General features: G+C 41.0%; 1 protein-coding gene across 3 annotated transcripts in view; it reads left to right on the plus strand.

Annotated features, from left to right (window-relative positions):
- The window catches only part of MRTFA (myocardin related transcription factor A), a 158,605-nt gene that overhangs the window by 4,565 nt on the left and 126,658 nt on the right, over positions 1–27,382 (plus strand). The window contains exons 2-4 of one of the 3 annotated variants that reach the window (XM_054031087.1): positions 9,027–9,088; positions 11,943–12,011; positions 18,410–18,674. In XM_054031087.1, the coding sequence (XP_053887062.1) occupies positions 11,988–12,011; positions 18,410–18,674 (289 nt within the window). In that variant the 5' untranslated portion in view covers positions 9,027–9,088; positions 11,943–11,987. The remainder of the gene's footprint in view (positions 1–9,026; positions 9,089–11,942; positions 12,012–18,409; positions 18,675–27,382) is intronic. The other 2 variants (XM_054031092.1, XM_054031078.1) reach the window with 2 other exon arrangements.

A 27,382-nucleotide genomic window follows, 5' to 3' on the forward strand; every position in this document is an offset into this window, starting at 1 on the left:
TAGTCCTGTCTGGCCTTTAAAGTTTCCACATTGTTCAGTGTTTTGAAAAATTATACAAATTGCAGTTAGAGTGGCAGTGACCCTTCGCCGGGGCTGGCTTTAAGCATCAGCAAAGCCCTATAACTTACGGGCCAGCACACTCTCTCTCTCCTGGCCAGGGGGACCAGAATGAGAGGCAGCTCATAGCCTGGATATCCACTCTGCTGCCCCATCTCTTTCTGGAGAGGAATTCCATGCTCCTTAAATTGAAATTCTGGGGTGAGGGAGGGAAGGGGAGAAATTGCTTCACTATAAGAAGGTTTCATTATACCTGTTAAAAATGTATCTCTAGTTTACTTTAGTGAATCTGATGTGTTTGAAGTGGTTTCATATAGGCTTTCTACCCAAATATACCCAAATACAAGGTATAACAACTTTGATGAGTCTTCTGCCTCTCATGCTGTCAAGCTGCTCCATTCCTAATAATTCACTATTATGTGTAAGATGCTTTATGAAACATACTGGTGATTTACATGGGCCACCTTGATTGCATTGGCCTAATTAGCGCTACAAAAGTAATCCCTCCCCCCCTTGGTGTTCACCCCTTCTTGACAACTATTGAGAATAGGTCACTTCCACCTTAATTGAATTGTCTCGTTAGCACTGACTCCCCACTTGGTAAGGCAACTCCCAGCTTTTCATGTTCTAGAATATATCTTCTGCTTACTGTATTTTTCACTCCGTGCATCTGATGAAGTGGGTTTTAGCCCACGAAAGCTTATGCCCAAATACATTTGTTAGTCTCTAAGGAGCCGCAAGGGCTCCTCATTGTTTTTGGCGATTTACTTGTAACTAGATCTAGTGTTTAGTAAGTCTTTAAAGGAAGAATACTGTGTAATAGGATTTTTTTTTTTTTAGCAGAGTTGGGGTGACGTTCAGCTCTTTTCCTGGGAGATTGAAGAGGAGGTAGTGTTATATGATAGGAAAATTAATTTGTTCATCCGTCTGGAACTACCAAATCCTTGCTCCGGGCAAGTGAAATGTAATTGTTTCATGCTGAACTCACTGCTGAAGTGCATTGATGAGTGTATCTGATCTGAAACTGTAAACTAAAACTGGCATATGAAATGGATGATTGTCTGCTCAGCCAGCCACTTTGGTGAATTTTCTTTTCTGGCTACCTTCAGCTAGTACCATTCTGCACTTCAGGAAGAGACCATACGGTTAATTACATATGTACATTGCCTGGCGCCTTCCCCCTTTGGAGCGCAGCTCCTTTAGGGAAAATGATTGGGAGTGGGATGAGAACAGTTCTAATTTTCAGCCTCCTATCTGAGGTGCTGGTCTGTTGATGCTCTTGAGATTTTTAAGTGCAGGTTGGATTAGCAGTGTGTCCTTGAAGGAAATAAATGACATGCATTCTTTATACAGGAGCCTTCCTTCTGCCATGATGTCATGTTTTTGGCAGTGAGAAACAAATGGCAGTAACAGTAGTTCATCCTCTTCAGCCCCATTATTGATCCATATCAATTTCTGTTTTGAGACAAACTTATATTTTGATCACTTAGTTTGTCTTTGGAAATGTTATCTTAAATTTGGTTATCTTCTACTTTGTATCCTAGGTTCAGTTTTATATTTAAGAAATCAAAAGTAGTGGATATAATCTGTATAATGCTCTTTTCTATCTTGCTCTCTTCTGTGTTCATCTATCATTATACCACCTCTGTAGTTTCAGGCATTGTCAGATGAATTAGTTATTTTTTTATATAAATCTTTTAAAAATTAAGAATGGAATTAATTTATTAAAAATAAATATGCTCTTTAAAGCTTAGAAACTGAATTATGAGTTGCTAATTGGTGATTTCTTTTTGGTCTGCTGGTAAAGTACTGTTACGTGCTGCCTCTCGGGTGGAATTCTAGTCCTGTTTCATTTAGTCTTGTTCGTAGGCAAGCCTTCTCTTTCAGTTTGGTCCTCCTTTCGTAATAGGAAAGGCATGCAGATTCCAGTCCCATAACATTCAAATAATTGTGGTCCATGAAAACCCTTTTGGCAGGAGACCTCAGGTGCACAATTAATTAATCAGAGAGAGGAAACAAAACATATGAGGGGATTGTTTTGAATTGCATATAGAAGTCGCATGCATTTGGCTTCTCTTCTTGGGCAGGCAAAGAGCAGGATAAGGAATGCATCACTTTGTAATCTGGATGTGTAGCATGTATTTGGTAGCCCAAAGTCAGCTCTGTTGGCAAACCAGACTTAAGTAAACCACCAATGTGGTGATTTTGTGAATTTTTGATAAGATGAATATAGGTGTGAATTGAACATAGGACTGGGAGCCAGGTGCTCCAGACTTCTGGTCCTGGCTCTGTCACTAACCACCTTTATGGAATTGGGCAAATTATTTAACCTCTAATTCTCAGTTTCCTTAAATGGAGAATTCTTTCTCTCCTATTGTCTGTTAAAGATTAATGCTTGTAAAGTGCCTGAGAGATGAAAATCACTATGAAAGTATTAATATTTTATTATTATGGACTGAGGCCTAACACTAGTATGGTTTTGGCCACCAAACAAACAGTTCACTCTTTTTCTTATTGACAAAAAGTGTTCCTTTTCTGTCATGACTCTTGGTCTCCCCTATTTTCTTCCTCTGCTGTGCACAATCCAAAGGGGAGTCAATTTTCTGTCATGTATTAGGAACAGTTCCTAATCTGTTAAGAATAAATAAATTCCAGGGATGTAGTATTAGTGGAGAGATTTCCCATAGCAGGAGCCAGTGTGAGCATGAGTATAACGAACTATTTGTCTTGTGCCCTATTAGTGCATTGGCCCAAAGATAGTCTATGTATATTACATATGGTAGAATATGACCAAGAATAGTAGCTGTAAAGAGGGTGAAGACTCTAATTCTGGCAGTCTGCCAGAATTCAGGTTGGTTTAGTTGCACCATTTGCTGACTTGCTTGGGATTGATAGCTTTAATTTTTCTAACCCATTTTATATAAATGCAAACCAGGAGGGTTTGTTTTCTTTAGAAATGTTGGGATAAAATCTCATTCCTACACAGATGTGTAACTGATTGTAATCTCTTCAGTGGCACCGCTTTTAAAATCTTGCAATCTCCAGCAGCTCCATTTTCTAATTTAGTTTATAAAAGCAGCAAGTAAGGATTAGATTTGCATGAGAGCCCATGTTCTCAAAAACTAAACAGTGGGCAATATGGGGGGGATAGCATCCAAGTGTAGGGTGACAAATGATATAGAAGGATTTCGAAGTTCCCAGGATTGGTTTAACCCATAAAATCTGAGAGAATGTTAGGGAGTGACATTCTACTCTCTGTGATGCTCCCCAGAGGTGCTTAGGGTTTTGAGGTACTTCACCACCACCTGCCCTTAATGCAAAGCAGTTTTACCTGCTGTATCTAGCACCCTGAAACTAACAGCCTCTGGCCACAGACAAGCACTGACTTCCAGATCTCTGCAGACCTCCGTGTGCCTCTGAAAGCATCCCCTTCTGTAGTATCCAGCCCATCACTAGACACTCACAGAAATAACCTGGGAAGCGGTCTCCAAAGACACAGTGTACACACACACAGCTTGACTGGCACAACTCAGGACTAGGTCCTTTATGATAACACAGCATTGGGATATACTTATAATGAAAACACAGATGTTTATTTATAAAGATTAAGATTTTTAAGAGATAGTGAGTAAGAACAACAGATTACAAGTAAAACAAAAGGAATAACATGTTTCTTAGGGCAGGTCTTCACTACGGGGGGGGGGGGTCGATTTAAGATACGCAAATTCAGCTACGCGAATAGCGTAGCTGAATTCGACGTATCTGAACCGACTTACCCCACTGTGAGGACGGCGGCAAAATCGACCTCCGCAGCTCCCCATCGACGGCGCTTACTCCTACCTCCACTGGTGGAGTAAGAGCGTCGATTCGGGGATCGATTGTCGCGTCCCAACGAGACGCGATAATTCGATCCCCGAGAAATTGATTTCTACCCACCGATTCAGGCGGGTAGTGTAGACCTAGCCTTAGAGTTTAAACTTAATTCTGACAGGCTAAAATCTTTGTCTAAAGCAATTTCTCACTTAAAGCAACCTCTCAGCCTGACTAGCCCACGTGACCAGAATCCAACTTTCATGAATGCAAAAAGCACTGTCCTTTTGGCTTCCTCATTGAAGGATAAGAAAGGGGTCCTTTCTCTTTCCTCATATGGTCCAGTAAACTGTTGAAATGTCCCTTTTGAAGTGCACCTCCAGATAAGACTCTTCTCCCATGTTGCTTGTTCAGTGTACTTCCCCCTCCCCCCCCCCCGTTGGTTTCACATACTCCCGTCAATCATTTTTCCCATTGCCTTCCTGAGCAAATTGGACCTCCATTGTGTTGGCTATACCATGCTTAATTTACATCAAAGACACGGATAGGTGAATAGCTATGCTTATGTCTGGCAGAAGACCTGTTTGTTCACTCTGCCTTGTTATAGACTTTAAAACATAATTTCAGTGTATATATACACTTTCTTATATAGTGTCAGTAGGTACATTTCACAGTGATATTAATGGCCAGTGTGTCATTGGCTTCCGTTTAATATCTTAAAAGACACTTTTTGGGTAATTACTGAGAAAGCAGTGTTTTGTTAGGGTGACCAGATGTCCCAATTTTATAGGGACAGTCCCAATTTTTGGGTCTTTTTCTTATATAGGCTCCTATTACCCCCCCACCTCCATCCCGATTTTTCACACTTGCTGTCTGGTCACCCTATCTGTAGTGAGTTGGTGACATAGAGTAGTGAACCCGTTCCCAACTGGTACCAATGGACCTCTGTGGCACACCCGCTGTAGCTGATTTTACTAGTTTATTAGCTGGGAATTTATCTCACTTATGAATTGAGCTGTGATAATTTACAGTGTTAGTGGGCTGAGATACAGTTCAATTGGGCAGCAAGCCTGGGGCTGCTCATAAAGTAGGGATTACACAGCTGCAGGGAAGACAGCAGCTGTGAGGATGGGCAGCTATGCAACTGAAATATCAGTTGCCAGTAAAGATTGGTGTGGAGAGATGCAGAGAACTCTGTTTCCTCACAGTCTAAGAAGGGAGTTGAATGTGCTGGCTCCACATCACCACTTTCTAGTTTAGGGGAGCAAGAAATCAAAATTGGAAAGCTAGTCTTGGTTTTGTGCATGATACTTTGTGATATGAGGTTTACTTTTTGTTCATTTCATGGTGGGACAAGAGTCCACATCACAAATTGCTACAGTCTCATTTAATTCTGTTTTTCATCCTGGTTGACAGTCTGAGTGACCAAGAACTGATAGATGAAGAATGAATTCTGTGCTGGTCCATTTAAGTGTTTGTCTTTACTGCAAGGTTGACTTGAGTCCCATCCACATACAACCCTTAACCTGAGTGTAGTTGTGCTTTCAACTCCAGTTGGCTGACCAATCGGGGGGGGGGGGGGTATAGGCTAAAACTCAAATAAGCAGAATTGGTTAGTTGCTAACATGATGGCTCTGAAATGTGGATGCAGGCTAGCTCCACTCAAGTGGCACTAATCCTACAGTGCCTTTCCACAATTCCCCCCACTATGTGCTCAGAAAGGATTGGCAAATTCTCCCACAGTTCAATGGGAAAGAATTTATAAAGTGGCTAAGCTTACTGCAGGTACATGGAATCCTGGGCTATGCCCTCAGAAGTCTGTTCCACACACATCAGTGCCAGTGTGAGCACAGCAGCTTGAGTGTTATTTTGAGGCGTCTGCTCTCACTTGAGCTGGACTAATTCAAGAGGAATAACTTGAGTTTAGATAACTCAAGTTAACTCTGCAGTGAAAACATACCTAAATTGGGATTCCTGGACTTTTGCGGCTGGAAGTAGAGGAGGAGGAGTATGTACTGAGTCCTTGTGTTCTACCTTTTCAGGGGAGAAATAGAGAAACTGTTTTATGACTGTCCATCTGGTACTGGTCACCAGTACAATTCACTTAAAGGCTTTTAAAAGATATAGGTTCAATCTGAAAGGCAGTTTGGTTGCAGGAACAATTGGGCACAGAACCTCAGTTGCCACATTCAGATCAGAGACTTGTGCCAGTTGGTAAATTTCCATGCTGTTCAGCCACTCCCAAGTTCCAAGTCACCAGCGAAGGCAAATAACCCATTGTAATCACTGGAATAGCAGCAGTTTGGCCTGAACATGTAAACAGTGGTGTATAAACATTTCCATTGGATGGAGAAGTTTATTAGTAAGATGAGACTTCTGCATTTCTTAGCGATGATAACACTACTTTTTTTCTTCAGGAAAACTTAGGTGGTAGAATTTTGCCTGCAGTGATTTCTTACAGTTAAAGGCAAAAAGGAGTGGAAAAGTACTTACTTTTTGATCATGTCCTGGTAGAGACAGGCAATAAAGGCAATGTAATTTAAAATATTTTCCATCAATAATTAACAGTTATCAGATTAATCTTTGGTCCGTGACTGAGTCACTGAAAATCTCTTTCAATTGCTTCCTCTCTTTAGGCTCTTAAAATCAAAAAAGGACATGCCATATAATTCTGTTAAGTGTTATCCAGTGACCAAAAATTGACAGGCCAGCAGGAGTTATTTAGCTGAAAGGCTTCACCAGCTCCTCTCGATTTTAATGCGAGTGGAGTTGCTCTAGAGGTGACTTACAGTCTACTGGTAAAAGAAAAAGGGAGGTTGCAAACAGAGTAGGGAGTTAACTCTTATTTACTTTAATTTATATCAATACAATATGTTGGAACTGGAAAAAAATCTCAGGAAATGCACACACATGAATGTTCTTCAGAGCTTTCCATTACCCAATTTTTAGGGCACAATCTCCATAAAAAATATAAGGATGTCTAGCAGAATCATTTTAGCATATCAATAGATAACAAGGCTTTTTATGCAGCAAAGTGAGAGACTAAACTTTTATCTTCCATCATTCTCTGCCTTTGTGTGTAGGAGACTTGCCAAGGTGTTTTGTGGCTTCAGGAATAAATTTTTTTGCCTTGCCTAGCCTAGGAAAATTAGGATCTGTTTGTCAGCATAGCCTCACCAGTGATAGCAATGGTGGAGGTGCAGTGTGGATGTGAGACAAGCATGTACCCCCCCCCCCCCTTTTGTCGGGTTGTAAGTACAATCCCATAAATTTGGCAAAATCTTTCTGAAAAGATGTTTTGACTTCTGCTGTGTCCATTTTCATAAGCAGGCATTTTGTGTTGACATTTAAATGGTCAGAAGTAGGTGTAGAAGTTAATAACTCACTGAGCTGAATTTAGTAAGGAGTGGGGGCCATCTTGGTTTATTTGGCTGGAGACTGGCAAGGCTGGACAGTGCTGCAGCATGCTGAGTTCATGTGAAGAAGGATAGAAATATGTTTTTCACAATGACCGTTCAAATTCTGTCAGAAGATCTTAAAATGGCAAGATCTTCAAGTTTAATATTTGCATCAGTTTAGATTAGGGTGGTAATAGTTTAACCACCTTGCAGTGTGCTGCCTCCAGAACAATTGTTGCCCAGGTAGAAGTGGAATTCTTTTTAACAAATTTATATTTTTGCAGTTGCCTTGCATATGTCTTTCCCTTCTCAGCTTTTAGGCAGTGGAGTGAATTTTTTTAAGTTTGGGCCTGTTTCGTAACTGTCCAAGCACCTAAGTGTGGGTCACGTGTTTCTTCAGTCCTCTTTACCCTACCCGCCCTTCTGATGCTCATAATATTTTCTGTTGCACATCCCCTACATTTTTCAGCGTTGCTTTGTTACTTCATAATGGCAACAGGACTGTCAGGGCTGAAGCCTATACAGTGGGAAGCAGAGGCTGTTTTTTTCCAGAGATGATATGATAATCTGCCACTGACTGCAGTGATTTCCTCCACCTCTTTAGAGGGGTGCTGATGATGATTATGTAGCCCTTACTATAAACAGAAATGTATTTTGGAGTAGAAAGCAGAATAAAGTTTTGTATCTGAGGGTATGTCTACACTACCGTGGTAAATCGACCTACGGTACGCAACTCCAGTGATGTGAATAACGTCACTGGAGTCGACTTACCTTAGATCAAGTTACCGCGGGGTCTACACCACGGGGGTTGATGGGAGAAACTCTCCCGTTGACTTACCTTACTCTTCTCGTCGGGGGTAGAGTACAGGAGTCGACTGGAGAGCGATCTGCTGTCGATTTGGTGGGTCTTCATTAGACCCGCTAAATCGACCGCTGGTGGATCGATCTCAGAGTGTCGATCCCGGCTGTAGTGTAGATGTAGCCTGAGTCCTTCGTATGGCTACTTATCATTTTATTAAGAAAGTTATCTGTATGGAGGATGGATGTGAATGAGGAGAGCCCACAGTTAGTGGTTGGAAACCTGTTTCCATCCTTACTGTCTTCTCATTAAGATAGCAAGCTGTAAGGAGGATCTGAAATAATGACTAACTTTAGTTTCTGGTCCACCTTAGTTAGTGCTTCTGGCATATGTTCATATTCAGGCTATGGCACCAAGCAAAAATAGGGTGTTTTAATGCTTACATGTTTAACTCAACATCTCATGTAAGGTTTCAAGAAAAAGTCTGCAGAAATATGAGATTCCTGTTGCAATCTTGGCAAAGTCATGGCATGTATGTTGCCTTTTCTTGTCCTCTCTTTTGTTTGGATGGGTAACATAAGAAATAAACTAGTCATAATGTTCTCCCAGATTCCTCATTCTGTGTTTAGGGCTGGGCTGGTTGGGGGAGGGGCAGTTTATGTACTGAATATTGTTGGCACTCGAGGTCTCAAGACAGTGTGGTCCTTGGAATTGAAAGAGCAACAAAACTGAACTAGAAGTGCTACCTTGGCAGTGCTAAGGGTGCAACTGCCAAAATGGAGGTGGTATTTACCTGTTTCAATCCTACTTTTGTCAATGTGTGTATCAAAATACTCAAAGGTAGTGACAAAAAACCCTCTGGGAGGAACTCTGTATCATGCTGAAACAGATGTGGGCTGTTTTGTGTATGAAGAGCCTTGAATTTGTTTTTGTTTTTGTTTTTTGTTTTTTTCCCTTTTCAGTGATCATAGGGAGCTGCTGGCATGGAACCAAACTGTGTGTGTTTGTGGGAACTGTAAGCAAGGTATGTATAAACAAATTTCCCCTCTGGAGAGGGCAGTTTCATATCTTTGTTTTCAAACCTATTTGCTCTTTTGTACTATAGCTTTAAATTTACTGTTGCCTTATTGGCACTATCACTGTCATTGCCCTACTCCACTGAAGATGGAATTTTGGAAACCCCTATAGACATGAGACCTGACAGCTTCCCAAAAGAGAGAAAAACACAGGACACATCTATACTAGTACTATCGCAAGTGTAAACAGACGTTGACACGCTGTTGTAGTTACATCCAACACTGAATGCATCCATGTAGCAGCATTTTTCTAGTCATAAGAAAGTCAGAGTTGGCTTGTATCTTGCTGAAGAGCCCAATTTGTATTATATTGGTAGAAACAACCTTGTTTCTACCCATACTGCCTCAGCTGCTGGTCTCAGTACAGAGAAGTGTGTTAAATACAGTATGTTCATATGGGATGTTTTCCTGTCCTGAAACTGTTCTATATAAGTTCTTATACCATGCTTGTATCTGAATGCTTTTAAGGTAGGTAGGCTGGCTCGCTCTGTTATACACAAACAGGCGATGCTGTCTACACAGAAGAATTGCCATATTAGAACTCAATTACGGCCTGGCAATTGTGATATAAACCTGCCCAAAAGAATTGATGATACAGGGTAGACCTCAGGATCAGGAGCCATGTGTTAAACAATCATTTTTGGCCATAGGCCAAGTGTAGTCACCTGTAACTGTTACAGCCTGGTTAACTAACTTGTTAAAAGTTGACTGTAATGGAGTCCAAAGAGACAGAAAAGCATTAGTTCAATTCTAGTAGCACTGACAGGCTGTAAAGCCAGGCTTAAGATTTGTTTTAGATTTCTCCAATGTACTGGTTCAGTTCAGTATTACTCCTTTTTTTTTTTTTTTTTTTTTTGGAGTGGGGGAAAAGAGATGGCCTATTGACTGTAGTGGAGGCTGAATCCTTTACCGCAGAACTGGTAAAGCATGGGCAACACCAGTGCAAACTTCTCCCACGTTATTTATTACCCATTTATTCTCCACCAGTGTGCCTTAGGTCTCAAGTCATAGGGCCATGTTTAGGGATGAGAAGAATAAATTTCCCTGCCTATTCTGTCCTTAATACTTTTGGCTAACAAACCAATCATCTTGGGTGGAATGTTAATATGTTCTAAAGCAGTGGTGGGCAGCCCATGGGACGCACACAGCCCATGAGGGTAATCCGCTGGCAGGCCGCGAGACAGTTTGTTTACATTGACTGTCCGCAGGCACGGCCGCCCGCAGCTCCCAGTGGCCGCGGTTTGCTGTTCCTGGCCAATGAGAGCTGCGGGAAGTGGCAGCCTGCACGTCCCGCAGCTCCTGTTGGCTGGGAACGGTGAGCCGCGGCCACTGGGAGATGCGGGCAGCCGTGCCTGCCAGCGGATTACCCTGACGGGCCACAGATTGCTCACCACTGTGCTAAAGTATACCAGGATCATTGCTGCCTAGATATTTGCAACAGCTGGAAATCCATAGGTTGATGTAGTCAGGTGTCACAATGAAAATAAAGGGAATAAAAGATCTTGGATAATTTGGTATCATCTGCTGGCCTTGACATTGAAATGGATGTCATGTTAGTATTCAGAGAGCTGAAAACCATATTGAAGAAACTGGGATTCCAAATTGGGGACCATTGAGGGGGAAGGTAGGGAAGTTAAACTCAGATTGGTGTAACTTCTGGGGATTCAGAGCATGTGAGATTCTCATGATTGGAGAAGGTGAATGGGCCTAGAAAACTTCAGGCAGTCTCTGCTCATGACCCACACAGATGGGTTAGTCTGATAAGGGGGGGAGGAACACTTCAGGGAATATACCTCTTCAGTACCTGTAAATTAGTTTTCCTCCAAATCCTTTGCTTTCCACAATAAAGGTCTTGTATTAATAACTCTCTAATGGCTTTTGAACTGCTGGATCAACTTCACTAGCCTATGTGAATAAAATAAAACTGGCCCTTTGCTCTGCCCTTGGATGGTAGTGGTTGCTCTAGAATGCCAGAGGAAATTATTTTATACTGTGGGTGAAACCTTTAAAGGCATATTGCACAAAGTGGACAGTAAATTGTACACAAACAATATTTGGGGAGGGTATAAATGGGATTAGATGCTCATTTGGTGACCTTTACCAGTTCAAGGCTTAATAGAGTGCTGCTTTTGAAATTGGAAGGAATTCTTCCCCTCACACCCACTGCAGGACTTTAGTACAGACTTTGATGGGAAAAGGAGGTTATTTTCATGTTTTTGAGCAGGATTAGTTTAGTAAATACCACACCATGAGTTTCCTAAAACTGTGACGAGTGACACTTCTGATACCCCAGTCCTTTGTCTTTTTTGTTTTTATGCACACCCAGACTTCCGTTCCAATGTTCAAAGAGTTTGAAAGCCTCTTATAAGCACTGGATTATGAAATGCATTTGAAAATATTTGGGATTCTGGTCTGTATTTCTGAACCTGCTATTCGTGAATTCACGAAAGAAATGGTCATTTGACAATGGTTTTTATGAGCTTTTGTTTAAACCTTTATCACTGCTGGACTGAGTAAAATGAATGTGAATTTTTTTTGAGGAAAATTTCTATAGAGCATTAGAAATATGGTCCTGGATGAGAGTGGGTTTTTTAAGGCTAATGGGGGAATTGCCTTTATCTACATGGATTTATCAGCCATTGTACAGATGATGCTGTTTTTGATGTAATTACACAGACATGCTCATTCTTGCTCCTTCTTCTAAGCCCTAACAAACAGCTGTTCAGACCTTTAGTCTGATAAGATTTCTTGCTATTTCCTTGCTGGCCCCAACATGTTTTGTTTTGGATCTTATATTGGCAGATTTGCTCAAGGCAACAGTGAAAAGATTTCAGGTGATCTTCAAAGATGGCCTGTCCCCTACTCGTTAAGGTAATTGGGGCAGGATACAGTTGTGGCACAACACCCATCTGTCCCTTTAACTTTTCTCTTTTCTGTCTGCATGTGTTGCAAGAATGTTCTTTTTTGATTTTTAAATGAAGGCCTGGAGGATGGTGACTCAAGGAATCAGGAATGGGATAAACACAACCTTTCACCTTGGAGTCACTGGTTCTAATCCAGCCTGTGATTGATAGTAACTGAAAATGTTCATTTGCTTTTGTGAAATGAGTTGATCACAGTCCAGTTCCCAGAGGACCAGGGTCTAAATTTTATATTTACATATAATAATAAAAAAAATTGCACTAATTAATGGATCATGTCATGGGCATTCTCAGCAGGAACAGCTGAACTCATTTACCTTAAGGTGATTTCTCCCAGATCAAAGCTGATGCACACTGTAAAGATGCGGAGTTTGTGAGGAGCTTGCACTACTACTGCCTGTGCTATAGTATAGACAGCTATGGTGTCCGTCTTCAGGCCAATCAGCCAGGATCTAAATTTACTGGAAAAATAGTCCTGCCTCCATGTGTTGCCTACTTGCAACCTAAGTGGGAGTATACTGAATACTTTCCTTAATATATCCTTTTGGAGACCCTTGTGGCGGTAACTTCCTTCATATCCAAAGATAAAAGGAAAGACCGAGAAATGCTCCATTCCTGGAGAACCTCTTACTGGGCAAGTCATGGATTGACATTGACTTAGTATGGCTAGTATGGAGTGAAGTGGAAGGAGGCATATTGAAAGAAGTGGGTAAGCTAGCAAACTAACATTATCCAATCCCTCTATGATAGTCTTGTATCTGATTTGTTTAAGGCTCTCTGACCTTTTTACACCCAAGATCACTTTTTGAATTTAAGGGCAACCCAGGATCTACCCCACCCCTTCCCCAAAGCCCCGCCCCACTCACTCCATTCCCCCCCCTTCTCAGTCACTCGCTCTCCCCCACCCTCACTCACTTTCACCGAGCTGGGGTGGGGGGTTGGGGTTCGGGAGGAGGTGTGGGCTCCTCGCGTTGCCCCTCTCTGCAAGCACCACCCCCACAACTCCTATTGGCCACAGGGAGCCAATGGGAGCTGCAGGGGCGGTGCTTGAGGGCAGGAGCAGTGCGTGGAGGGAGACCCTTGTCCCGCCACCGCAGGGCGCACTGGCCGCTTCTGGGAGCGGTGTGGGGCCGGGGCAGGCAGGGAGCCTGTCTTAGCAGCAGCTCTGCTGCACCGCCGGAGATCGCGATTGACTGGGAGATCCTCTAGGATCGACCAGTCGATTGCGATCGACCAGTTAGTGATCACTGGCTTAAGGGATGCTATGTCTGAGTTCGAAATTCGGAATTTGTTGTCCGCTACAAAAAGTCCCATCGGGATTTTCTTGGAGACAATTTGTATATTTAATTGTTTAATGATCTGAAGGAGAAAGCAGTGTTTCAGGGCTAACAGAAATCTTGGAAACTAGGATTTGGTTTCACTCAAATGAATATGCATATATCTGTCTTCAAGCAGTTTCAGGGCAAGGGAGGGTATTTTTACCAAGAAGCAGTCAGGAACTGGGACAGTTAGCTCTGAAAGATACCACAGTATGTCTTTAGAAAAACTCTCCTCTGAAGATATTTGTGTATAGTACACATTGGGGAGGCAAGTGGGAACAGAAATATTGCTTCCCACCGAACTTTCTTAACCAAAGAGGATTTCCTTACTTCTCTGTCTCTCATTTTTGGGATTGAGGAGAAAATCTGATCGGGTTAAATTCCTATAATATACTCTTGCTCTGTGTTTTTGTGTAAACATCATGTTCTTCTGTGGCTGGGATTCCAGTGGTGTCTGAACAAGCCTATGCTTCCTTATAGAGTGCACACATGATCTTTGTTTTATAACTGCTTCCTGGCGTTTTACTTTATAACTGTGACTATCTGAAGTCCTGAACAATCTGGCACAAGACTGTGTAGTTAGAGAAGTCTAAGTGATCAGATATTGAATGGCAGTTGCTTTTGGAATTTATATAATCTTTCCAAAACCTTTTAGACTCTGGCTCAGTCCATCCTTCCCTCTGCCCCAGCAGCCTTCAGCTTCACCAGTTTCTTTGCTCCTTTGTGGCTTTGACAGCCATTAGCCAGTTAATTATCAATGTAAGTACTGTTTTTTTAATGGGGAAGGGGACACGGACATTTCAGAACTCTGTAGTGCAGCAGCTGAGTAACCATAGGCCAGTACATTTACTATGATTAGACACTGATATTTGTGGATAATAAGCAGAACACACACGAGATTGTATTTAGTAGCATCTCAATTTAACATATTGCTGATGCTGCCATCTGCTTCAGATTTCCCTTCTCCTGGATTATTCTGCTGAGTTGTGATGACCTGGAGGCACTGATGCCTCTGGGCACAACATGACTCTGTCTCTTCCTCCTCTGTTCATTCATCTCAAAGCCTGATCCACTTAAAGCCACTCTGCTCCAAGATTACCTCTTCTTTTGGCTGGCTGATCACAGCTGGCACAATCATTTAACAGAAGGGTGTTCTTAAGTTTTTTTAAAAAAGTGACCACTTCTTCCTAAAATAGCCCAGCTGCACATGCATGCTGTTGCTGTTAGCTGCTCCAGGTTGCTTAGCAATTCTTAAATTGGTTGAAATTGCTATTACCCTGGCAACACTGCAAATGCAAACAGATTTCAAGGAGAGAAGAATGGGAAACGCTGTTCATAGCAGTGTTGTCACTTGACTGGGAAAACATGTGGTGGGTTTTTCTCTTTCTTTCTCTTTTCCCCTCCCCCCATTTTAAAATCTGTTTTGTCCTGGAGGGTTTCTGTTAGTATTTACTGGCATTTCATATGGGGAATCTATTGCTGTTTTTTGATTAATTAAAATATTCAGTGTTAAGGGCTGAATTCCTTCCCTACTATGTGAAAGTCACTGAAACCCGTGGAAGGTACATGCATTTAGCATCTACAGCACTGGGACTCTAATGAATGCGTGTATGTACTTGACTACAGAGACTGTAGGAACACTTGATCTCTCTCCCACCTCCCTGGCAAGTAGTCGACTTCTCTCTGGCAGTATGTTAGTCTCCAGCAAGTTTATCAAAAAATATTATTGATATCTATGTAACGATACTAAATCTTGAAATTTGTTTGTGTAGCCTATAGTAGAGGCTAAGTCTCTCTTGAATTTAGAGTGGTCTGATGCATTCAAAACCCAGGAGAAAATGGGACATAATTAACCCCTAGTGGGAGACGAGTGTCTTATTTCTCAGGTTTCAGAGTAGCAGCTGTGTTAGTCTGTATCCGCAAAAAGAACAGGAGAACTTGTGGCACCGTAGAGACTAACAAATTTATTTGAGCATAAGCTTTCGTGGACTAAAACCCACTTCATCGGATGCATGCAGTGGAAAATACAGTAGGCGCGCGCACACACACACACACACACACACACACACACACACACACACACACACACACACACACACACACACACACACACACACACACACACACACACCATGAAACAATTTGTTTTGACTGCTGGAAATGGGCCATTTTGATTACCACTACAAAAAGTTTTTTCCCTCTCCTGCTGGTAATAGCTCACCTTAACTGATCATTCTCGTTATAGTGTGTATGGTAACACCCATTGTTTCATGTTCTCTCTGTGTGTGTCTGTCTATCTATCTAATTAATATTTCCTACTGTGTTTTCCACTGCATGCATCCGATGAAGTGGGTTTTAGCCCACGAAAGCTTATGATCAAATAAATTTATCTTAAGGTACCACAAGTACTCCTGTTCTTATTTCTCAGTTCTTTTGCTAACCGCATGACCGATACTCCAGTCTTCATTGACTGATTCCAGAGAGAGTTGTTTCTATCCTTAAATGGAGAGTTGTTGTGACCTAAGTCTTGACTGACAGGGAAATGAGGTTAAAATCTCAGAAGACCCTCATTCCCCAAAACTCTTATTGGCTCCTTATTTTTAAGTAAGGATTCTCCATCAATCTTCTGGCTGAATTCACTTCTTCGTGATATAGTATATTTGTCTCTGTGCAAAATACTCTTAATTTTTTTTAAAAGAGTGACAGCACAACAAACATTTTAAATATTTAATTATCTTCTAAATATTAATGTGTGTAACTTACAGCTCACTCTAAAATGTCATTTTTGTGCATGTGGCATGACAGATTGCAATATCGGAAGCCTACTGAAAAGATCAAGCTTCTGACTACAGAAGTCAAGATTCAGTATCTTTCGCATACAGCATTTGAAGCACCATACCAAATTCTGTCAAACAAAACTAACTTTTAACAAAACACCACACCTGCTGTGATGGTTGAATCTCAGCAGTCTTTGCATCCTAGTATTCACAAAATATCTGCTTTCTCTGAGACTTGTAGGAGCAGAGTGACTGTCTGGGGCACTCACGATGCATTGAGTCAGGGTTGCTGCATTTGTGTCAGACTGCTGTTTTTCCTTTGCAGTTACCATTTGTAAAGTGGTCCACAGTGTGGACCAGAACCCCCCCAAAAGGGAGACACCCTGTATAAGAATTAAATACAGTGCAGGCAGATTTAGAGTAACACATTTGCCCTCACTTTCAAATGGATATGAGCAATAACACTTATGTTTCTGTTAAAGAGGAAATGTACTTAGGAAGGTGTAGGCATATTCTGACTAAAGTGTGATGTAAAACCAAATACTTCATATTGCAGCAGACTTGTTTCATTTCACTAGAGTCTTGTCAGAACAAGCACTGATTTCCTTTGACTTCTTCGTAGACTTTTCTTCTTCCACCTCCTTCCCCTTGCTTGTCTTGATTAGATCATGAGCTGGGATCCTAGGGATGAATATATGACAACATATCTGAAATAACTCAGTATGCAGTGTTGTAGCCATGTTGGTCCAAAGATAGGAGAGAGACAAGGTGGACAAGTTACTGAGCATTCTTCTGAGAAAAGTACTACCACTTAGCACTTTGGTGTTTTCCAAGTGCTCTGCAAACATTAATCATCTCTGAGATGGGGGACGAAAGGGAAATGGAAGCAAAGTAATTGAAGCCTTGCCTACAAAAGGGGAATGGGAAAACAGTTTGAACCAATTTCAAACTGATTCAGGTTAACAGTTTGTGCTGGCCATTTGGGTTGATATAAATGCCAAGAGTGGAGGAAGGCTGTGGAAATCTTTAACTAAAAAAGTTACTGTTCAATCAAGAAAAATAGAAAGTTCTGCACCAGATTTAGGCTTTTACTCTGTTTGGAGGGTTTTCTAGACTAGATCGGGATTTCCTGCTGAATTTACCTTTTCTTCATAGCTAGTTCACAACTCTTTAAAATGGAAGTTTAGCTTCTGAAAAGCATTCAGATTGAAGCACAGCCAAAGTAGTGCAGGGCTAGAAGCAGTGCCAAGGAGCAGGACACTGCCATCCCCATCAATTGCATGTGAATGGTCCAGCATAATTGCAATTACCATGTAAATATTGATGTTAGTAACCATTTTACTGATGATTCTCATATGGAAGCCAGCCAGTCATCCAGCATGCTCTAGTCTGTGGAGCTGGATATACGACTACTTGGGTCTTGGATGTTCGTCGTTTGAAAGGGAGTTGCATGAAAGTACAGCTGTGAGTTTTAAATATTCACATTTAATCTGATTCTGTTAATTATTTGGATAATTGAGGCTCTTAATCTTGTCCTTTATGTTACTATTGCTCAGAGATTAAAGAGGAAAACTCCTCAGTTTGTTTACTCTGTGTAGTTGACAACACTTTAAGATTGTTTTCTCCATAGTAAACTTTCACTGTTTTACATGGATTTTTTGCATAATGGGGGAAGATGGCAACTTTTTAGGTGTGAAAATGTGTGTGTAAAACCAGGCAGGTGAATGCATGCATGTAGTCCCTGAAATTACTTTACTTGTTTTAAGAAACTGACTAGATTTCAAGTTGATAATTAACCTTTTAAGACCATATATTGCTATAAAACAAGGAGATCCCTTAAAAAGAGATCAGCAGGGAAGCTGAGTAAATGTGGTTAACTGGAAGATTAGAAAAGGTAAGCAGAATCAAGCTTGTGAAATGTGGGAATTTGAATTACCAATAGGTTGAGGATGCTGACCTTGAAGATGGGTAGAGAGCAGGAGAAGGGTGACCATGCTCAGTAGCATGGCTAGCAAGCAGACTCGTCAATGATTGTGTTGAGGAGAAGAAAATGCCATGTGCGTTTTTAATCCAGTGGGTGTACTAGGTTTGAATGACTAGCGTTGGGTTTGAATTGAACTCAGCTGAAAATGAATTCTAACAAAGATCAAGAAATAACATTGGTTTTAAATGTAGAGATACCATCGTCAGCAAGGGAGGTGGGATAGTTCACTATATAATAAGTACCAAACTTGTGTTTTCTGTCCCTTCAGCAGGTTGCCATCACAAAAGCCAAAGTGGATTTCTCCGGTGTGGTGTGCCTGCCCCCTTCCGCCATTGCTGGAAATGGGCTGGACGGAGGAGGGGCTGGCGAAAATGATGATGAACCGGTGTTGGTGTCGCTTTCTGCGGCGCCAAGTCCCCAGAGCGAAGCTGTTGCCAATGAGCTGCAGGAGCTCTCCCTGCAGCCCGAGTTGACCCTGAATCTTCACCGTGGCCGAAACCCCAATCTCCCTCCGCTAAGTGAGAGGAAGAACGGTAAGTGGCACAGTTCTCTGTAATGTCCTTGTTCTTGGTAACCAGGCTTCAGCAGATACAGCGAGTTGACATGGCACATGCTTTGAATACAGTGCCACTTACATTATAATACATAATTCATATGAACAGTTTGTAATCCAGAGCAGGTATAACTATGGGAAACTGATGCAGAGCAGAAGAAGATTGACTTCTAAGGAGAAGGATTGGTGACTCGTGTTGGCTTTTGAAGTCCCAAAGGACTAACAATGAATCTTGTGGGTTATTGGCCTGTGTAATTGGCAGAATAATCGTTACATGCTGTGTGGTGATTAAGAGTTGTGCAAAACCAAAAGATAAAAGCAAAGGAAGTGTCATCTCATCTTTAGGCTATCCTCTTGGAGCTGGTGACTCTTCTATGAGTCGTGTTCGCCTGTGTTCAGTCAGTGAGAAATCTTTCTTGCCATGACTGGCTAAAATGGCCAGTTAGATTTATTAAAGTTGCGAAGGATCCTGAATTCAGAAACAGCAGATGAGCTAACCCTGATTTTATATGAGGACACAAATCACCTAGAGCCTGATCCTGCAAGGTAGAGTTGACGCCAGTGAGGGTTGAGCATTCGGTACCTTGTGTTTATAATTGCAATCCAACAAATCTCAAATTGGGAAACTTGAAATGGCTGTGGAGGCCATTGCTCAGTATTTGGGGAAAATGACTCCTAATTAACTGTGGGGCTTAATTTGGGGCAGGGAGATGTCTCATCAGGATGGATAAAAAAATTGTTTTAAGAAAAAATTGGATTTTTTGGTTTAAATTAAATACAGGTTTATTTAAAAAACATATTTAAAATTACATAGGTTTTCAACCTTATATTTAACTATCTAAGCTGCTTATCTATTAAAATAATTTAATTGAAATACAAAAAATAATACAATTTTCTGCAAAGTTATAAAGAACTTACTGGCTAAGCACCTGGAACCAGTTTGTTGAATTGCTAAATGAACTTCTGAGCGCAGTAGCCTTTTTTGCTGGTGCCAAGAGAGTATTTTCTTTATTTCAGTTTATTGTACTAGTTCAGTTCAATGACTAGTTTATCCAAAGTTAAGAAACTGATTGGATGTTGAAGACTAGGAAAGCTTGTTTTCCTCTTCCAATCTATAAATTAAAAATCTAAGTGTGAAGATGAGATCTACTAGTTTTAAAATCTTGAAGGATCGTAAACCAGAAACAGTTTACAATTCTCTAACTATAAATACTTCCTTTGTTGAATAAATCAGTTTGTTTTAAATACAAAACATTTTAATAAACTTTTTGATAAAAATTTTTATGTATTTATCACATTTAAAGTTGTTTTATTTAATACAAAAATTTAGATGATGTTTTTATGCATTTTAAAATTGAATTGAATTTAATGCGAGTAGAGTTTGGCCCAAATCACAAGTAATAAATTAATCATTTAGTAAGAAAGAAAATGTGCATCACTCACCATTTTCTAAGATAATGAAATGTAAAATTTAAGAATCTGAATAAATGTAAATTAAGCTATGTAATAGCTTAAATGTGTATAGATACACTAGATCTTCCTGGTTAGCAAAAAGAAGCACCAACTTTAGTGTAAAGGTTTTATTTAGTTGCAAATCAACATGTTTTAATGGATACCAACCAGTTATAATCAGTCTTTCTTTAAAAAAACAACTAAAATCTACAAATGCAGAACGTGATTAAAATCAGTTATTTAAATCAAGGTTTCCTGCTTGCTGATTTAAATCATGATTAAAATTGTTGATTTAAGTCAATGTACTCTGCTTTTTGGGCTTATCCATTTTTGTGACTCAGGAAAACTGGGAATGCCTTTCCCTGGAGGCTAACCCAATTACCTGTATCACCTAGAGGGGTTTTCCCTAACTACAAAAGTAAATCTCTTAGATGGGACAGGAAGGAAGGCAATAGGAATTATTCTTCCCAGCCCTTTCCCCTTATGCTGTGGTTACAATGTCCACAGTTGAATATATTCTAATGGAGGTTATGTTCTATTTCTTGAGGCACATCTCCTTGAGTTACAGTAGTGCTTAAGGATTTAATCTGTAGCCATATCACTGTGGGCTGTCATGTACTTAGCACAAACAAGTTAAACAGGGTTGGGTCTGGAAAGTACTTGAATGGGAGCACCTCTCCACCCACATCTTTCCTCAAGGGGAAACTAAGGGTACTGCAGGAAATGGTGTTAGTGATTGATTACGTGGTTCTCTGTAGGGCTGATAGTAAAACAGTATCCAGCATGATAGGGGGAATTATGTTGATGGAGGGTACTATCTTTCAGACAAGACGTAAAGTCCAGCGTCCATAGATGGTCATAGTCACTAAAGATAATTTGTAATATTTTCTTAAGAACTACAAATGTTAGTCCTGGTGACAGGTCAGATTCCCAAGTTGGTAACCTAAATATTTAAATTCCTCTTATAATTTCAAATGTATAGAGTATTCTTCACTCCTAAAGCTGTGGTTTGTTGCTGGGTGCTCCTGAACAGCTGCTTTGTTTCATTTGTGGGCAAAGTGATTTGGGTGTGTATTTAACACTAATGCATACACACACCCATTCTGTCTATAAGATACTGTAGGATGAAAGCTGTTACACATAAATACAACTATCTACAAACTGCCTCAATGTAAAAGGACACCCTGTTTAATGGTTCGTGAGTCTCTGCAATGAATAATTTTGTTTGTGACATAATATATTAATGCATCTTAGATCAATAAATGTGTTCTTTAAAAATGTCTTTATAGAAGATATTTAAAATGGAGTTCTTAGTGACATTGATGAGAACGGAAGTTGGGTAACTTAATAGATATTGACCACTGTAGTTAGTTGTTTGTTATGTAGGTGTGATTATATTTCCAGTTTTGTTTTAAACACTGATCCAAAAATCTCAGCTGTTCTGCCAGTTGGGTTGACATTTGATTGCCTGAACATTCCTTAGCTTTAACAAATTGACTAGGGAAAAATGCCTTGTGCAATGGAACTGCTTCTGTGACAGCTGACCAAACCCAAGATATTGAGAGGTGTGTAGGGTGTGGAGGAGAGATCTTAACATGACAGAGAAATGTTGGAGGTGCCTGAGTTTGTTAAAGGGTATTCCATTTGCAGTTGCAGACAGGCACTGCTGACTCAGAGCTGAGCTAACTAGTGTCTAATGGCCTTCTAATAGAGATTAAGCCTTTTGTGTTCCTTTAGCTTACAAAAGACTCTCTTCTCTTTACTAGTAGATGTTTATAGGAATAAATGTCGTATCTGCAGTTACACTAAACAACCATTACTAGGACTAACAGTCCATGTGCTTCAGGGCATAAATTGATTATTAGTTGAGGTCAAAAAGAGTCTTCTCCACACAGTATAATACTGCACAATTTAAATGCATAATGGGAGTTTACACTTTTCGCTGAAGCATTTGGACTAAATACATGGTCAGTCTGTTCTAGTGTGACAGATTCTATCAGTTTGCGTTCACTTTTTCCAAACCAGGGGTTCCTCTCTAGATTTCCCTGGACTTTATTACAATTACGAATGATATTTGTGACCCTCACAGTGAGATGATCTTGAATGTCTTAGCACCCATAATCATGGTATCTGAGTGCCTTTTCCAACCCTAAAGGCAAGAGATCAGACTTAAGAATTTCATGCAAGTTGGTCACTTTTTTAAGTGAACTCCCTGTTTAGCTTTTAATTTCAGTCACATGAGGATGATTACCTCACCCTATCCTTGGCCTCTACCCACTGACCAGTCTTGTCACTAGAAGTCATCTCTCTGTCCTGAGGCCATGTAAAGTGTTCTGATAAGTCTGAGGCTGTCCTGGTTTCTTCTCTCATTGTTTGAATGGCTCTGCATTCAGCTATGTCATTCAGAAGAACACTGCCGTTACAGGTTTGGACAGAATTTGCAGCTGCTTGTCATATTTTTGGTTTGAGTTTGGGATGCTTACACTCTACAGAATGCCAGGGGCATCTGGGGGGAAAGACTCTACTGGTTGGAATGTGTGGCGTTTCAGTGTGGTGACTACAATTCTTGTAACAGGCATGTGCCTCAGGTATCTGAGAGCTTTCACTGTGCAGTATAGTGAATGGTTTACAAAACATGGAATTTAAATTTTTGCCACACTGGCTAATGCAGACTGGACTCTGTTAGACATTGCAGCACAAGCACTCTAAATGGTTTTAAGGAGCTCATAACACATTTGTTCCTACACTTACACAGTTTTTAAATTACAGGGTTAATATCTTAACCGATGTCCTGAATAGCGTTCAACTTCATTTAAGGAATGATGCTGGTGGATGTTCCTGTATTAACGTTCTCCCTACCCCCGATCAGAGCAATATTTGTTACAATCAGATTCAGAAATGGTTGTCAAGCATAGTTTGCAAACACCTTGTTAAGCTTTGCAACCTACTTTTAGCTAGCACAGTTTTAGTATGCAACATGGATATTATTTTCTTCAGAACAATCATGCTATAAACTGTCCCCTTTAACAAGTCTGCATGTGGCTTGTGAACATGTTTTTAAATGGTGGAGTTTGCGTATACCAACCGCAATTGGGATTAACACTGAAAACTATCATGATATTACAGGGGACATGGTCTTTGTAAAACAGTCTTTCCTCGTTTATTTATTTGTTCTAGGGTGGGTAGTGCTTCGGGGGTTGCCCTCAATCCCTGCATTTGGTCATCAGGCGATAGTTGTTGCCTTATTTTATACTTAAATGTGGAAAGTACACTAAGGATGTTGTAACATTCACACACGAAAGGCAGGAAGTTCATAGCTCTGTCTGATTTGTCCTTCACACGCATTCCAAGTGGGCTTAAGTCCCCTCACAGTTGTGTGAGTAAAAGGAATGGTATGTTGGTATAAGAACAACCAGTCTGCCTTTGATAGATGTAACAGAGAAATTGTCAGTTACATGTCCTAAAAGACTGTGCCTTGCCCAAAGATTTCTCATGGTGCTTTGAGGCCCAGATCTTGCTGGAAATGTTGGACTAGTATTGATGGGGATTACCATACAGCACAGAAATTAGTCTTTTGGAATAAATCAAGGTTAAAAAATACTGTCAAATAGTGATAAGGGAAAATAAATGGGCAGTTAAAAGTAGTTATGTGAAGGCTGTCTTTACCATGCGCTGTCTTCTTTATCAAGCATACTCTCAACATCAGGTTTCTTTTGTTGTCTACTGAAGACAGCATGATTTTTTTACCCCCCCCCCCACACCTCCCTGCTCTCCCCAGGTTCATGCTATTTATTTCTCTCTCCTTTTTTTGAGGTATCAAGGTGACACTGTATGTAACCCTGTGGTTATTTAAAACAGTCCTTGTTAATACATGGAAATGGCTCTCTGAATAAGCGAGGCCCAGAGTTGGGAATTGGTCATTTCGGGCATTTCTTCATCATAGTCGTCATGTTAATCATGGCTTTATAATTGCTTGTCTAAATGTGTATAGACATAGTTTATTCCCCTGGTTACAATACACTTAGAGTTTCTTTTTGCTAAAGGCTATATTAAGTGCCAATAAAATGTTTCAGTGGTTACCCACGAATGAGTGTCAGCCTTTCCTTAGTAGAATAAAAATTACAAATGCAAAACATGATTAAAATCAACAATTTAAATCAGAGTTTCCTGCTTGCTGATTTTAAATCTTGATTAAAATTGGTGATTTAAATCGCTTTGATTTTAAATCAGTCCACCCTGCAACTACTTATCTGTGTTAGTTTGGTGTGGGTATGTGAACACCAGTAATGGCGCCTGAGTGTGGAGTAACTTCTAGGATGCAAAATAGTGCTTTTCCTAAGTATTGGAGGGCAGGACTTTCTGAAGGGGGAAAGGGAACTGTTTCTCTCATTCTACCCTCGTCTTTCTCAAAAAAGAAGGGGGAACAAAGCATTTTTGTTGACAAACTAGGTGTCTCTCCCTTTGTTTATTGTGGATGTTCAAGTTTAAGATGCTCTTCTATGAGTGGGCCCTGGACAAATTGTCAAGGTTCAGTTCCTTACTTCAGCTCCTCACTATGTATGCTTATTACGTAAAATCCTAGCCTTAAGGCTTGCATTATTTATGGACTGGAAGCACTGCCTATGAAGGTTTCTCAATGCTTCCCATTATAAGACACTTTTTCTGTTGCTGTAACTTTGCCAAATTTGAACCAGGCTGAAATTTTCCATGCTGAGTGTCTTCCACAGGCTGAATTTGGAATGTTCAACACTTTCTGAGAATGAGGCTAGAGAATTTTTTTTTTTTTTTAAGTTTTTTAAAAAATTCTTGGTTACCTTTTCTTTGGAAAGCCGTAGTGCTCCCATGCTTTGGATCAGGGACTTGAAATTTGGCAAAGTGTGGCCTGTGTGTCAGGTGTGTGCCTTTTTGCCATTTCCATGAAAATCTGCCCTAATATGACTAGATTATAAGCCTTTGAAAAATCGCAGATTTCATGTGCTCAGTAGAGGTTTGCTGGAGTTTAACAAGCTAATATACTCACTGAGCATGGTTGAGCCACTCTCACAGCTTCTGTGTGTGATCAGACTATACATACACCAGTCCCTCTGAGTGACTATTCTACCACTTATGTCAGCAAAACTGATGTCGCTCAGAGGTGTGAAAAAAACACACCCCTGAGCCATAGAGCTGGTACCTAAGTGATCTTACAGCGACAAGGGGTCTGGGATCAGCACCTTGAGTGGAGACTGGGACTGAATAGATGAGGAGTCAATGATGGGGTACAGATAGGAGAGGCTCAGGTTGGTAGGGATGTGGCAGAGAGGTCAAGCTTGGGGGATGGGCAGAAGAGTCTGGCCAACTAGAGAACTCTGCTCTAAGGAGACTGGAATGAAATCCAAAATCCCTGAGTGTCTTCATTCCTCTGCTGTCAGCAAAAATCTGTGGAACCCATTGGCAGTGTCCATCCTCTGTAGTGCTTAGCTACATGGAGGATAGCCTGCTACTGCTAGCAAGTATAAGAGGGGTAGCTGTGTTAGCCTGAATCTGTAAAAAGCAACAGAGGGTCCTGTGGCACCTTTAAGACTAACAGAAGTATTGGAGCATAAGCTTTCGTGGGTGAATGCCCACTTCATCAGACGCAAGTAATGGAAATGTCCAGAGGCAGGTATAAATCAGTATGGTGATAACGAGGTTAGTTCAGTCAGGGAGGGTGAGGTGCTCTGCTAGCAGTTGAGGTTTGAACACCAAGGGAGGAGAAACTGCTTCTGTAGTTGGATAGCCATTCACAGTCTTTGTTTAATCCTGATCTGATGGTGTCAAATTTGCAAATGAACTGGAGCTCAGCAGTTTCTCTTTGGAGTCTGGTCCTGAAGTTTTTTTGCTGTAAGATGGCTACCTTTACATCTGCTATTGTGTGGCCAGGGAGGTTGAAGTGTTCTCCTACAGGTTTTTGTATATTGCCATTTCTAATATCTGACTTGTGTCCATTTATCCTCTTGCGTAGTGACTGTCCAGTTTGGCCAATAGCAGAGGGGCATTGCTGGCACATGATGGCATATATAACATTGGTGGACGTGCAGGTGAATGAGCCGGTGATGTTGTAGCTGATCTGGTTAGGTCCTGTGATGGTGTTGCTGGTGTAGATATGTGGGCAGAGTTGGCATCGAGGTTTGTTGCATGGGTTGGTTCCTGAGTTAGAGTTGTTATGGTGCGGTGTGTGGTTGCTAGTGAGAATATGTTTAAGGTTGGCGGGTTGTCTGTGGGCGAGGACTGGCCTGCTTCCCAAGGTCTGTGAAAGTGAGGGATCATTGTCCAGGATGGGTTGTAGGTCTCTGATGATGCGTTGGAGAGGTTTAAGCTGAGGACTGTAGTCCTCAGCTTACACATGCGAGTAAGAGCAGCTTTGAGGCCAGTCTAGGCATGTCTACACTGCCCTGCAGTTCAGTCTATAGAGGTGGGGGTGAATAGCAGTGGGTACCAAAATGCTGCGCTGTACCTCCCCCATGTGGATTTTGGGGGCACCAACTACAAGGATCCTACTTTGCATTAATATAGTCCTGTTTGAAGAGGACTACGTTAATGTGCTCTATGAACCTTTTAGTTTGTACCCACATGTCCACACGGGGGAGTTACAGCACATCACTGTGGTGCGTAGTAGTATTAGGTCAAACTGCAGGGCAAAGTAGACTTGCTGTTCAACAGGTATAAGGGGCCAAAATGTAGGAGGTGCAAAGGCACCTTTGCAAATCCAGGTATTCCTCAGCTGAAAAAAACTTTGCCAGAATAGAGACTCTGGCATAACCCAAAGAACTTGAAGTCTGAAGGTGGACCATGCCATTGTATATGTGGTATCTAACATGTTTTTGATCCTGGTATAAAAAATAAATATAATTACTTTCTGGCAGATGACCTAATGAGAAACGCCACAAGCTATGGGGGAATAATGGAGATGGGAAGCAAGGGATCGCTGCTTTTGGGACAGAAGAGTTGGAGTTGGTTCATTAAGATAATTTAATTAGCAATCTATCAAGTTTCCTGAGACACTGTTCAGGAATCAAAATTGAAGTTCATTTCTGGTTTGGAGCCAGAGTTGCCCACTGAGTGAAAATTATCCAATCTACTGTCCTAATTATCAGGAAATATTCAACTATAAAAGCCCCAACCCTCCCCTCCCCCTGACCATTTATAATGCATCATCTGAGCATGGGAAACATGGTTTAATTTTCTACTTCTTCAGCGGAAATGAGGGTTGAAGGA

This window comes from Malaclemys terrapin, chromosome 1 (assembly GCF_027887155.1).
Source record: "Malaclemys terrapin pileata isolate rMalTer1 chromosome 1, rMalTer1.hap1, whole genome shotgun sequence".
NCBI classification, from domain to species: domain Eukaryota; kingdom Metazoa; phylum Chordata; order Testudines; family Emydidae; genus Malaclemys; species Malaclemys terrapin.